General features: G+C 37.8%; 2 protein-coding genes across 2 annotated transcripts in view; both read left to right on the top strand.

Moving 5' to 3' along the window:
* Positions 1-2,804, top strand: part of LOC109587205 (probable palmitoyltransferase ZDHHC16) — a 9,644-nt gene extending 6,840 nt beyond the window's left edge. Inside the window, exons 11-13 of the mRNA XM_020003443.1 lie at positions 255-467; positions 533-603; positions 2,622-2,804. Coding sequence (XP_019859002.1) covers positions 255-467; positions 533-603; positions 2,622-2,739 — 402 coding nt within the window. The 3' untranslated portion in view covers positions 2,740-2,804. The remainder of the gene's footprint in view (positions 1-254; positions 468-532; positions 604-2,621) is intronic.
* Positions 2,805-3,190: 386 nt separating this feature from the next.
* LOC100632990 (regulator of G-protein signaling loco-like) overlaps positions 3,191-14,942 on the top strand; it is a 13,228-nt gene continuing 1,476 nt past the window's right edge. Inside the window, exons 1-9 of the mRNA XM_020002887.1 lie at positions 3,191-3,329; positions 3,783-4,001; positions 5,247-6,856; positions 8,374-8,404; positions 9,600-9,781; positions 11,625-11,708; positions 12,240-12,386; positions 14,283-14,468; positions 14,677-14,809. Coding sequence (XP_019858446.1) covers positions 3,791-4,001; positions 5,247-6,856; positions 8,374-8,404; positions 9,600-9,781; positions 11,625-11,708; positions 12,240-12,386; positions 14,283-14,468; positions 14,677-14,809 — 2,584 coding nt within the window. The 5' untranslated portion in view covers positions 3,191-3,329; positions 3,783-3,790. The remainder of the gene's footprint in view (positions 3,330-3,782; positions 4,002-5,246; positions 6,857-8,373; positions 8,405-9,599; positions 9,782-11,624; positions 11,709-12,239; positions 12,387-14,282; positions 14,469-14,676; positions 14,810-14,942) is intronic.

The raw sequence follows: 14,942 nt of genomic DNA, 5'->3' as shown, positions 1-14,942 counted from the left end.
TGGTAAGTGTATCTAATTTATGATTAATGATAGTATGTTAGTGATGCGATTGTTTTGTCAACGTGTTCATTTTTGGATGCATTAGGCACAAGTTATAGTCCTAACTTGTTTCAGTTTTGATTCATTACTTCTCCTCTTTCTCTTTTATTTCTTTTTTCCTTTGTCTTTCACTTTCTCCCTCTCTCTCTCTCTCCCTCTCTCTCTCTCCCTTTCCCTCTCCCTCCCCCTCTCTCTTTTCCTCTCTTTTAAAATAGGCAGCTGGTATTGAAAGGGCCAGAGATTACCCGTTGGATCACAGAGGGCAGGAGAGCTTTCTTGTCATAGTAGTGTTCTTCATTTGTTTTGGTGTTGCCATAGCTCTTCTCCTGCTTGGTGGCTGGAACATGTATCTTATTGGTAGAGGAGAGACGGCAATTGAGTTTTACACAAATAAAAGGGATGCCAGTGAATGCAAACGTGCCGGAAAGGTTTGGATTCATTTTAAAAGTTTTCTCATAATCTCTTCTCTCCTTTCTTTCCCCCCACCCATCAGAAGTTTGTCAATCCGTATAATCACGGTTTTAAAAAGAACTGGTATTTATTTCTTGGATTAAACACTAGAAGGTAAATACACACACACATATATATATATATATACTCCATATTTGGCATGCTCTTCTACATTAGATGTATCCATTATCAATTTTAAGGTTCAAGGACTATAATACATTGTACTATAATTGTCTTTTGTGGGGTCTAAGTGATAAAGGCGTGTAAAGTATTTTAGCTTGCGGCGATTTGACTCTACCATACTCTCCTCTGACCTCGAGAACAATTGTACAAATTGTAAATTAATTTGGGTCTCCCACTTGACCCTCTCCTCTCTCTCTCCTCTCTCTCTCTCTCTACTATCAGGATGTTTGTGTGTTTGTGTGTGGTATCATATGAAATGGATTGAGTGTTCATTCAAAATTACGTGCACACGTTACGATGGAGTAATGTTCTTATACTAATGAGCTATGAATCTGAATGTCATTTTGCCATGCTACATTAATGATACTCCATTCATAGGATTGAGTAGTATCCATGTACATCTTTGTTTGTCAGTTTGTCTGCTCAGTTTTGTAATAAAAGTATCCAAGTATAATCCAACTACCCTACCCATGGATCCAGAATTGTAGGAATGAGGATTTGGTAATTGATTGACAAATGGATGACAAATGGAGCCGTAAGCATTATAACCATGAGGCATTTATTTGCAAAGTTTTAGGCTGGATGTTGTTGTAAATATACTTGTGTAGTACTATAAGCAAAACAGATGTATATGCTGTACAGGTATGTGTTCATGTGTACTACAGGTTCATGTCATGTCATGTAACATGTACATTTCTGTACAATAGTACAGGGATTTTGGTCAAATTTTTGTCAAAAATCAAAAGTAGAAAACTCTTCATTTTAATAATTCTTTTCTGATACATATACATGTACTTATGTTGTGTAGCAAGTTTGAGCTGATTCTGAATAAAATTAGATTTTTTTACGATTTTTAAAAGTGACTCAAAAATCAGTAAAGTCCCTGTACAGGCTCACCTTTGGTCAAATAAAGTGTGCTGCTTAGCTCACTTAATATGCTTTGTAGGAAACCCTCGGTATATGTATTAGGTACATGTACTGGCTAGTTATTAATAGTTATAATACATCTATATCTTGTTCATTTTTCCTGTATCAATTTACATGTGTACTATTGGTAGAAATTCAATATGCCACAGGCAATTGTGATAATAATTGTTTAGCATATCACAATAAAATGGTCTGTGTGGCTTGTTTACATTTTACAAGTCAGCCCTACACTTTTGTAAAAGATCAACAAGTCAAGATACCTGCAAATCAGCCAATACATGTACATGTACCTGGGCCCAATTTTAAAATGCGCTTATTAATTTTAAAGATTTTTCTGATAATTATATCCCATGGGATGCCTTTTATTCATCTCTTGGTTTTTTCCCCAAGAGATATTTTACTCTTAAATTGTGCATGTATGTTGTGCAGCTGTTTTTATATACTTTAATTTAATGTCACAGTGTGTTTGCATAGGTCCACGGTTGGTATGTCACCCCTCACTGATTATTGACAGTAAATATTGTCCCTCTTTCAAATAATCCACTCTCACACTCAAGAATCTCCCTCTCACACAAGTCTTGGCTATACCAATGCATTATTTAAATTCTTCGTTATTTTCTCTCACGCGTACATAATTGCAACACACACACATTCAATTATTTACAGGTGCATGTACATGTACAATTGTACATGTACATGCATGTACATGTACATGCATGTAACTACGACATGGGATATTTTAAAGGTAAACATGTAGGTATGTATTATTATGTGTATGTTATAATTGCTGTAACTGCTATTGCGTGTGGTCACAGACTGTGTGTGTGTGTTTACAGTGAATCGTGTATTTATTATTATTATTATTGCATTTTTAAATAATTTTATAATTGACTGTTTTATTGATGATGTTTGCTAGTTAGTACACACATGTGTGTGGGGTTGATCTAAGTGGGATCCTGAGGGAAAAAATTATAATGTATACTTCTTCTTAATTTCTCTCTCTCTCCCTCTCTCTCTCTAAGGTCTTTCCTTTGTCATGTTCTATTACCGTCTGGCCACGCCCCTATTGAGGACGGGATGGATTGGTTGAGGTGTGATGCTCCGCCTACTAGCAACGGACTGGCATCATCAAACGTTTGATATTTTTATTATTAATAATAAAATAAATAATAATAATAAAATAAATAATAATAATAAGATAAATAATAATAATAATAATAATAAAATAATAAATAAATCGGATTTGTTTGTTAATTATTAAATTGGGGGAATTTATTGCTGACTTGATTTACTTTTTAAGCATTACAATGCAGTCGTTATTAAATGAAGGAACTTGTGATGCAATGAAAACTCAATTAATGTCAGTAATCTTTCATGATCAACCTAGTGATGCAATGAAGCAATGTGATATAATTACAAAGAGCTCTATATGTATTGGAACCATGATCTAATCATAGATACAACCATAGCAAAATTTTTGAATTTCAAATTTTTTAAATTGAAACGTCAAGTTCAAATTTTTTTATTTACTACGTATAATTAAGACATATACGGCAGACAAATTGTACTCCAGCCCATTATAAAAGCATGAGAGTTGGGGAAGAGAGAGGAAAAGGAGCAAAGTAATACGAGCAGAGAGAGAAATCAGGACTCGCTTTTTTCGATAGACTACAACCAAAAAGGAATAAGTGTAGGATTACAGGAGTTAGCGCCTGGAAGTTGACCGTAAGGTGAGACAGGATTGAATAGTGCATGATGGTAAAATAAAAGAGTGTGGCGGGGCGACTAGCCGTACCTCGTACAGTGTAGCTATGAATCTCAGCCAGAGGCTACTTCCCCCTCTCCGTTTATTTTCCCTACTGTATGGAGGAGATGAAAAGAGAGGGAGTCATGCTTTAGTGATTCTGTTAAGAGGGCTGTGGTTGTTTAGTCTTAGATGATCTAGTCCTTGTAGTGTGGGGGATTGAGATAGAGAGGAGGATTGATAATTTAGACAGCCTCCTCTTGTGGTTTGGTGTAACACGCATGTTCACAACCTCCTCCAGCCATACTTCCCAGCAGTCTTATCATTTTTGTAAACAGTCTGTCATTTTTGCCCTCGCAATAAAAACAACTGTATGTAAATACACTAGGGCCTATGTACACATGTAAACAAATATATGATCCTCTCTTCTCTCTTGTAGCTTGTAAAATGTCTATTTTCATGGAGAACGGACTTTATTTCCCAGAGGAGGAGTCTAATGACAGAGGGATTGAGAATGAGGTCCCTGGATTAGACTATCTAGAGGACGCCTCTCGCTCTGTAGAACTGGTCAGGGAGGAGGGGAGAGATGGACAGCTAGCCAGCTTTGGGTTTACTCTTGTTCAAGATAAACCTCCTCGTGTTGGGACCGTCATTCCTGGTAAGATAGAGTTAATTTCGATGTGCATGGAGACTGGTTTTGGATCAATAATACATTGTGTTGTCTATGTATTAATTAGCTAATGGAGACTAATGCTATAAAATATAATATACAAGAATTGTTTGTCACTATAATTCCTGTTACTTCTTACACTGTGACTACCTGGGGATAAGAGAGAGAGATGGGAAGAGGAGTGAACTCATATGTGTTCTTGTGTACTTTTTGGCTTTTTGGCTGACAGCCAACATGATGTTACTCTGTATTGTAACAATTTGAAATGAGGGGGTTACCATACCTATGCATGCATGTACATGTACTTGTATACTTGATTAGCATGAAGGCATTATGATCCTACATAAAGCAATTTGTTATTAATAATCTTCTAAATGTTCCATAAACAACCACCATACTTCAGAGCTGTTGCACTTCACGGAATCTCTTTAGTGTGGTCAGGGCTGTTATTAATATCGTCCTTTGCTATACCATACATCATTGTACAGGGCTGTGGGTCAGTATCAGGGTGGAATGTGACTTGTTGTGACAGTCCTCTTCGTTTATGGTTAATACCAATTATCCAATTATTATTTAATTCTTTCATTTTGTCCCTAGTACTCTAATTATCCATATCATCTCTCACCACCTGGTGCTGAGGCAAATATTTCAACCCCCACACTCCCCCATCCTCCCCTTTCTCCCCTAGCTACAGTTTCTAATAATCTTGTACAGATACACTTAGCTCAGTTTATCTCTTGTTTATCATGCATTTTATCAAAGGATCATAACGTGTACATACACACACATTTGTTATTATGCTTTTATGTGTCACTGTTTCATTCTGTTTCTCAGTACATACTGTACATGCTATGTACAGTACCACAGTGACCATGACATCTGTTACTTCTAGTAAACTCTTTTCCCAGTTGTATACATGTATGTATACATGTTTATTGTAGACAATGTACATATGTATACTTCAGTATCAAGTTTACATAATACTTACATTATGCAAACTTTATCTTATAAATTAGATTTGTCTATGTGATGTGTCTTGACTGGGCTGCTTGCGAAGGGAGAGCTAATTTGTTTAAGTGTTCTTTGTGATTATTGACCCAAAGCCATAATCATATTGTATTAATAAGATTAGTGACTAGGCACTTGTGTTGACTTGAAAATAACAATTTTTAAAATCTGCAAATTAACAATATGTACCTGATTGATCGCTTTAATCTTTCTCTTTCTCTCCAGGTGGACCAGCAGACAGGGCCGGCCTCAGAAAAGGCGAGATCGTTCTAAACGTGGCCGGGAAGGACGTGACTCGTTTATCCCACAAAGAAGTTACCTTGCTGATCCGTTGCAACACAGATACGGCCATTTGGCTCTCGGTCTGCGAGGCTGACGAAGCCCCAGGACTACAGTCTACCTCCTTCATGTCTTCTAGCCCACAGAAGAGCTTCTACTCAAGCACTCCAATACTTGTCTCTCAGCACGACGACCGTAGGTTTGGTGGGTCCGGCCTACACCACAAAGCCCTCAACAACAGTACTCTCCTTTCATCTCTAGGAGGAAGGGATGGATACCAGTACAGCAGCAGTCCTAGGAACAATGGACCCTCTCCCCTTGTTCACAAGAAAGCAATGACACAGAATGATCCAGCCTACGTTGAGTTTGTTCCTCCTCCTCCTCCTAGCTCCTCAGGCTACATCATGACTAAGATGTGGTGCATGCTCCTATACTGTGGGCCGGTTAAGATACCCTCGACTTTTATCCAGAGAGGAGTCAGCTCACAGTGCATCCAAGAGTGCGCAAGGCAGTTACTTGGGAAGAGGAAGTCAGATGAATTCGTTAAAGTCCATCTAGAAGTATCCCAGAGCTACATGAAGATTACAAACACCAGTGGGAATATATTTGCTAAGTATAAGAGGGATGGACTCTATTACTGCGGACTATGCAGTAATGATGAGCAGCACTTTGGTATAGTCACGCTCGACCCAGAGACAAACTCGAGGGCTGACATGTGCCATGTCTTTAAGCTCCTTTCGGACAGCAAGCTATCAAAGTACTGCATCGACAAGTCTAAGTCCCTCCGAGAGGTTCGTATTGGACAACCGACTCCTTTGAAAACGTGCGTCGAGATAACAGAAATCATACAGACGATATTCCAGAACGAGGTCATATCAGCTGTGAGCCACAGGAAGAGTATAGACGGATTGAGCGACAGCATTGAGTACGGGGTCGTACGTGGTGTCAACATGTTCCAACTAGCCCCTGGGAGCAACGACTCCATCGGTAGCCCAATGGTCACCACCTCTCCCATGCCTAAGCGCAAGAAGAGTGGCGTCATTGACTTACGAACGAATAAAAAGGACCAAAAGATGTTACCTAGTATAATACCAGGTGCTCACGGTAAACAGAGGAGTATTTCAATCCCGATCAACCCGTACGAGCAGAGATCCCTAGCTCACACCAGCAGTGCAGGACATGTCCACGAGCCGATACATGTTAGGATGGGAAGCGATGGAAGTGTCACATCCTCTACCCACTCCCCCTCCTCTCTTCCTCGTAACCGCACCCTCCCTACGATGCTTCTAAGAACTCACGCCCCCAGTGATAAAGCTAAGCGTATATCGGACTGTAGCCTATCGAGTGTCTCTTCTGATGGACACAGGTCTCATTCTGGCTCCTCGTCTCCGAAACACGGCTCCGGCTCTCCAACCCCCCAAGAGTCTCTACCTGTTAGACCTTTACCGAGAAGGCACTCACACCGCCACCCTCACGCTCTCCCCTCCTCTGCCCGCCCAGGGATCACTGGTAGAGTTAGCGCAGGTAGTTCAGGAGGGAGTGGTTTAAAGCGACAGGTGAGCTTAAAATTGAAAAACATACTCCACAGACTATAAGGTTGCGTCACTTTGTTGTATTATAAGTATTTTGTGTGTGCTTTTTTTCTTTTGTGCTTTCTCCCTCTCCCCCTCTCTATCTCTTGTGTATTGTGAGATATTATGTCAACATAAATTCGTCTGCATATTGTCATCAAGCAAGTCAACAAGCTTCTTCATTCATCTGTTTTGTGTTTTGATTGTGTATTATTGAAAAATAAACTTCACGCTTCTAATTATATATTTTCTATATTCTGTATCATATTATTATTATTATTTTTATTATTATTATAAATGTTTTACTTATCATTCTATACATACATTGTATACTCATACATTTGCTTTTTTAAATATTGATTTGAAAAAAATATATATATAATCAAACAACATCGATGGACAATTTCGGACAATTTATGTTGACAATATCTCGCAAAACTTCTATAAACTATCTCTATTTCTCCTTCTTTCTATCTTGTATGCAACATGAAATGAAGTGTGTGTGTGTGTGTGTGTGTGTGTGTGTGTGATAACTGGCATTGAAACGGACTGTGTGTGTGTGTGTGTGTTATTAAGCTTCAGCCAAAAGGAAGATTGAAATAGAGATAGTAATTCTGAGACTCTATGTCTTAGCAGTACATTAAATATGTACATGTACATGCATAAGATAGCAATTTGCTTCTTCTGGTGAGATATTCCATAAGCAGTTTCTGTGTCCATAAATGTCGTTTAAAATACATTGTAATGCATGTAGCACAAATGAAAAGGAAAGATATCATCAACTGTCATTAATGGTCATTCGCTGGCCCACACTTCATCTTCATAATTGCACTATTACTTGACCATATTTAGCTTGGCGAGGCTGCTTAAGCTACAATAAGTTTGAGCTAAATTGTTGCGAGCAGATGTTGCTTGAACTTGATCTCTTTGATTAGTAAATGATTATAAGTGTGACGTGATTTTTTGATGGGCCCACAAAATACCAATTGGGTCCATGTAGATGACATATGTTTATGAATTCCTTGTGAGCTGGTATGTTCTTGTTTGTTTTCTGTTGTTGGTGATTTAGTGGCTGCTGAATGAGTGAAGAATGTTGATAGTGTCAGTAATCCATTCACAGTCATTGTGTCTAGCTTTGTTAGGCTGTTTTGGTCCTCCTCACTTTCTGCTTTTTATACATGTACATCGATACTTACCTATTCTCTCTCTCTCTCTCTCTCTCCCTTTCTTACTTTCTCTCTCTCTCTCCCTTTCTTACTTTCTCTCTCTCCCTCTCTCTTCCTTTTTCCTGCTCTGTAATCTTCCCTTCTAGTTTGTTTGTCTGTAATGGGTTATATTTCATTTTACTATGATATGTTTGTGAAATGAACTACAGTAGTAAACTCTGTTACTACACTCTAATTTTTTGGGGAATTTTAATTACGTTTCTCTCCTTTTTCTTCTTGTTATTTCCTGCCTTTCTTCCCCCCCCCTCTCTCCCTCTCTCTTTCTTCTGTTTCTAGGGCTCAGCAAATTCCTTAACCGATCTTCCAGGTATGTAGTTTGTAATTATTATTCTGGGAAAGAGGATATGTATGCAACAAATGTGTAATTAATAATGCATTGGTACAAATCCCTCTGCTAGATATGCCAAGTATCGCAACTATGTGCACATGTACATGCACACATGTTCAGTTGCATATTGATACACCATATTGTGTGTTTGTGTGTGTGTGTGTATACATGTTCAGTTACATATTGCAATAATGTAATACGCCATATTGTGTGTGTGTGCGAGTTTTTATTGATATGTTTTGATTGATTTGAAATCAAAATTCAATTTTAGCTTTTATTGATTTGCGTATCAATAATATAGTCATTAATCATTATTGTTATATTTATTATTTGTGAATCAATAAGTGAGTGTTTATATGCGTTTGTGTACATTAATTCAAATTGCTCATTGGTACAAATAAATAAATAAATAAATAAATAAATAAATAGTTTGTATTGTCGGATGCATGTGCTTGTTATTCAGAATCTCTGTTTATTTACCATATATGGAATAAAATTTTAATAATGATTTAAGCAGGAGAGTATTTCTTTACCATCTGTCGATGGATAATCATCAAGTTATGCGCTAGTTGACAAACTGGTCTCCTATCAATTCCTGAAAACAGCTGTAACATATGTGTACATGTATATACAGTACATGTATGAATATGTGACTCATTGTGTGTGCGTGCGTGTGTGTGTGTGTGTGTTTGAGGAAGTTAGTTTAAGATACTGCTATTGAGTTATATCTTCAAAGGATATACTCTGACCTGTACTGCCTGGATGATTGATTTGGTGTTAATTTTAATTAGAATGTCCTCTTCTCTCACTCTCTGTCTCTGTCTCTCTGTCTCTGTCTCTCTCTCTCTTATTTGTGTTAATTATTATGTTTAATTCTTGTATCTGACGTGTTTTGTGAATTTGCTACCTTTTTTAGTTATGGCGTTGTTGTATACTGTAGTCCTTGATTTGCTTATTGAATCAGTCTAATTGTTTTATAAATTTACTTTACCTTGTTTACCATCTTTCTGTCTCTCCCTCTCTCTCTCTCTCTCTCTCCCTCTTTCTCTCTCTCTCCCTCTTTCTCTTTCTCCCTCTCCCTCTCTCTCCCTCTTTCTCTTTCTCTTTCTCTTTCTCCCTCTCCCTCTCCCTCTCTCTCCCTCTCTCTCCCTCTCTCTCCCTCCCTCCCCCCCAGGTCTCTCCCCCTATCATCCTCTTGGTCTTCCTAAAAAGAACTCTCTCCTAAGCTCCAGTGTTGATAGTATCGTTACCATAACAACGCTTGCTGAGGACGACATTGTAGTAGGGCAGGTGGCTGGCTGGTGTGGGTCATTCGACAAACTGCTTGAAGATCCTCTAGGACTAAAGTGTTTTGAGGTACATTATATATCACATGATCTATTTATAGTATCACATGATCTATTAATAGTATCACATGACTGTCATGTGACGTGATGTAGAGAGAGAGAGAGAGAGGAGGCAGTGAGATGTATATATATATGTACATGTAGTTGTAATAGGAGAAAATGTTTAGGCAATGAATGTACGTGTACATGTATTTCAGAGATTTGAATTATGACACATGTGCTAGGGGGAGAAGAGGAGGGAGTAGGAGAGGGATAAGGGAGCAGATCGTTATGGAGCCGTGCTGTCTGCATTGTTTGAATTCTTGTCACAAGATTATGCCCATAGCTTCAGCCAAACTGGGCCATAGCTTTATCATTAAATGATTAAATTCCACTAATAGCCAATTTACTAGAGACTGAGCCTGACTTGCATACCGCGAATCCACATGTACGTCTAGTTTTTCATGAACCAAATGCCGAGAAACTTATTTGTTTATTTTAATTGCAAATTTATAACTCTTGTCGTTCGTAAGATATGCTGTTTTTGGTGTTGTCTGTGTTGTTGCTTATCATACTGTCTGCCTATTCATTACTATACTGTACATGGATGAGAGATTAACTGACAATACAAGTACATGTACATGTATTGTATGCATGAGGTAATGAGCCCTTGGCTTTGTTTAATGGTATGTCAAAGAGCGAAAGTGGATATGAGTTAATAACCATGGGATTTAGTTAACTACATATACATATATGTACATGTACGTACATGTATACATTGTCACCACATAATGTCAGTATATTGGGAAAATGATGACTTCACTGACGTGTTTTTAACACTCACACAATTAGGAATGTCATTTACTACACTCTATGCATACAGAGCTACATAGTACAGCGTATGTACATGTACATTGACACATGGCCAGTGACATAGTTTACATTTCATTTGGTTGGTGGAGGTTTTGTCATGGTGACAGGAGTGCCTTGTATGTATTTATTGTCATTAGGAACCATTACCTCATTTGTTGTCATCGTTGTGTGTTTTCTAAATATAGCATTGTGATAGAATATGATGGAAGTGTTGATACATGTACTCATGTACTGTTGTTCACGTAATTATTAATAGCAACCAATTATATACTGATTGAGTGGGAGAGAGAGAGAGGGAGAGAGAAAGAGAGAGAGAGAGAGAGAGAGGGGGGGAGAGAGAGAGAGAGAGAGAGAGAGAGAGGGAGAGGGAGAGAGAGAGGAGAAATGTACATCATTTGTATGAAAGGGAGGGAAAGGGAGTGTGTTATTTTCACATGTCAGCAAGGAACTAATGCCAAGTCAGTTCACATATCAAATGTTTACATGTTGACATTGAACCTTTATTTACCCTCCACGTGATGCGAAAATTCATTTTTAATTTTGTTGACACGTACCTCCTAGCAAGTATCCTTTGTGTCGAATTATGCTTCACAATCTTGCGTTAGGTGTATGTAAGATGTTTGACCAACAGGTTATTAGTTGGTTTGCACATTTCACTGATGTGATTATTGTACTAGTCTTTGTTAGTATTATTATTGACAGTGTGGTTCTAATTTGTTGTTGTGTGTCCGTGTGATTTCTGTTTGTTTTAAATGTAAATCAATTGTTGTCTTGTGTGTGAGTGATGCCCTACGAACAATCGCACATGTGTATATACAATGTACTTCATTTATGGATGCTTGGAATTATTGGTATTTTAATTTTTAATTCTTTCTCTTATTCTATTACTTTTCTCTCTCTCTCTCTCTCTCTCTCTCTCTCTCTCTCTCTCTCTCTCTCTCTCTCTCTCTCTCTCTCTCTCTCTCTCTCTCTTTCTCTCTCTCTCTCTCTCTCTCTCATAGCAATTTCTGGAGAGAGAACACAGCGAGGAGAACATTCATTTTTGGATAGACGTCAAACAGTTTAAAGTGACCCCAGAATCAAACGTAAGCTAAACTCATTTAACTAATTGATCATGTGTGCTATTGACACAGTGTATACAACCTCTTGCAATGGTTGATATAGCAACATCTCTCTAATAAAATTTGACACCTTTTGTGTCGCGAAAAATGCAAATTAATAAGTACATATACATGTGTCTTATATATAAACTGACACTTTAATTAAATACTTGCTGTGTATAATTGCTCTATTATAACTTAGTGTGAAATGTCTGTAATATTATGTGCTATATCTGTACTCTAAATTAATATTATGATCTACAGATGCATGTACAGTGTATTAGATAATAGTGCTAATAGTGTAATTACTGATTCTGTGAATAGATGGTATGATAGTCTCTGTGAGCCCATTTTGGGTCAATGTCTCCTGTTTTGTCAACATGTCTTTAGATCATAACCACATCAGACTCTCTCCTCTTTTTGAATCAGATTCATGTCTTTTTGTTATTTTTAAGATTTCTTTTAATTACGTGTGACGATGATCACGATTAACATCATCACCCTCTCTCTCTGTAGGTTTCAGAAGCCTCTAGACGTATTTATGAAGTGTATTTGGCTCCTAATGCCCCTCAAGCTATTAATATTGATGACAGGGTACACAAGGCAATAGAGCCACTCCTGGAAACACCAACAAGACACATGTATAATGAAGCACAGAAAGAAGTGAGACCATTTAATGAATATAGTTTAATCTTTTTAAATCATAAAATATCTACATAATGATGAATATTAAAAGGGAATCAATGCAACTTATGTTCACATGCGAAAATTGTTGAGTAATGGCCATTTGTAAATGGGCCAATTTTTGAAAAGTACCCAAGGCTATAGCCCATGGTTTTTTCTAAAAAATGGCTCCGAAATCATCCCCAATTTTCATTACATTTTCTGATACATATTGATGTACTTATGCTGTATAGAAAGTTTGAGCTGATTTCGACTTCAATTTTTGAAGTTACGACCATTTTAAAAAAGTGCCAAAATTCTGAAAAGTACCCAAGGCTATAGCCCATGGTTTTTTCCAAAAAATGGCTCCAAAATCACCCCCAATTTTTATTATATTTTCTGATGCATATTGATGTACTTATGCTATATAGAAAGTTTGAGTCGATTCCGATGGAAAATTTTCAAGTTATGGTCATTTTTAAAAACGAGCCATTTTTTGAAAAGCACCCAAGGCTATAGCCCATGCTTTTTCCAAAAAATGGCTCCGAAATCACCTCCAATTTTTATTACATTTTCTGATACATATTGATGTCCTTATGCTGTGTAGAAAGTTTGAGCTGATTCTGATTTCAATTTTTCAAGTTACGGCCATTTTAAAGAGTGCCAAAATTCTCAAAAGTACACTGTACTATAGTACAGGGTCTTTGGCCCACATTTTTAGCAACTTAACAGTCCACTGACAAGAAGCTGCGTGAGCAGCACTATGCCAAAATCCTGTGGGGAAAGCCTATGATATTGTTTTATATCCCAAATAGGGAGTTCCTTATAGCAGGAAGAGCTGTCTGAACAATTTCTACTATAATGTTCCCACTGTTGTTTTTGTTTGCCATACACAATACCCAAATTTCGATTGTTTTCAGTTGTAAGACAAATTCCCCTTATTTATAGAGAGCATGATTCAAACAGTGAGATGGTAATTTAACATAATTATCGAGTGTTACTGTCGTGTTGATGATAAACTGAAATCTTTTAAAAGAAAGAAGCCATTTAACCTACTGTCACACATATATTCGTCCAACCATTATCGGCTTGTGACTCCAGTGGTCATGCACATGCACACACACACACACACACACACACACATATATGTACATGTAAATACACTCTCTACTTATGTACAATGTACATGTAAATACACATACTTGTACATGTACATGTACATGTACATGTACATGTACATGTATGTGTAGTTTAAGTTACATGTAATAGTCTAAGTTTGGGCACTTTCAATTACATGTAATTAACTTGATTTGAATTCCTTGCTCAAAATAACCTTTTAAGATGCTCCTAGTAATAAGAACTTTGAGAATAGAAACTTTTAAAATGATTGCAGTACTACATGTACCAGCTGGTACAGTGTATGTGAACTAATGACTGTTGTGTTTGTTTTGAGTTATCCTCTCTACACAATCAACCCACAGCTAATTCTTCACTTTACAGTCAATACTAAGTTAGAGTCCTTTCAATATCATTCACTTACATTATGATTTAACTTACACACACACGCACACACACACACACGTACTGCTGGTGCTTCACTGTATAGTGTCCTAATTTGTTTAGTTCTACATAAGGACTGGAATTGGTTGGTTTCAGTCGATTCTTGGAATGTTAACACGCACTACTATACTGGCTCTGTACCTGGCAGGGCTTCATTGCCTTCTATTGAATATTGTTATTTATTTATTTATCCTGTTTGCTTGGATTAACGATAGAGAATTACTATACTTCTTGTTCCCTTCCTCTTCTCTCTGTCTCTCTCTCTCTGTCTCTGTCTCTTTGTTTCTGTCTCTCTCTCTCCCTTTCTCTCTATCTCTGTCTCTCTCTCTCTTCTAGATATATCGTTTAATGAGAATGGACAGTTATACCAGATTCAAAAAGTCCGAGATTGTCAAGGAGTGTCTATATGCTGAGATGGAAGGTCGGCCACTCCCAGTCTCACTAGATGGTAAATCCAGTCCGTCAGCGAGGAAAGAAGGGGGTGGAGTCAACGGTGTTGTTGGATCTGGCGGAAAAAAGAAAGTTAGTTTTTTCTCAGTTTGTGTTTGTGTTTAAACTGTTTTGAGTTGAGTATGTCTTTTTAATTACTTGTGAATAGTTATACTTCTTGATTAATTGAGTGTACGTTTGTGTGTGTGTGTGTGTATGGTTGTTCTATGCTACTTCTGACATCATTCATCATCTCTCCCTTTTCTTCTCTCTCTCCCCCCCCTCTCTCTCTCTCTCTCAGACTTTCCTCAGTCGTATTAAGAGTATACCTGGCAAGTCTCTAACGACTCCATTGCTGTCTCCAACTGGACCCTCAGCTGAACATACTTTATCAAGAAGTGCCGAGACTAAGAGATCAAAGAAAGAAAGAAAAGGTAGAGAGAGAGGGGGGGAGAGGGGGGGGAGAGAGAGAGAGGGGGGGAGAGGAGAGAGAGAGAGAGAGAGGGAGAGAGGGAGGGAGGGAGAGGGAGGGAGGAAGAGAGAGAGAGAGAGAGAGGAGAGAGAGAG

This window comes from Amphimedon queenslandica, unplaced genomic scaffold (assembly GCF_000090795.2).
Source record: "Amphimedon queenslandica unplaced genomic scaffold, v1.1 AMPQUscaffold_13513, whole genome shotgun sequence".
NCBI classification, from domain to species: Eukaryota; Metazoa; Porifera; class Demospongiae; order Haplosclerida; family Niphatidae; genus Amphimedon; species Amphimedon queenslandica.
The sequence above is the reverse complement of the archived record's forward strand: the minus strand, read 5'-3'. Positions and strand labels throughout refer to the sequence as shown.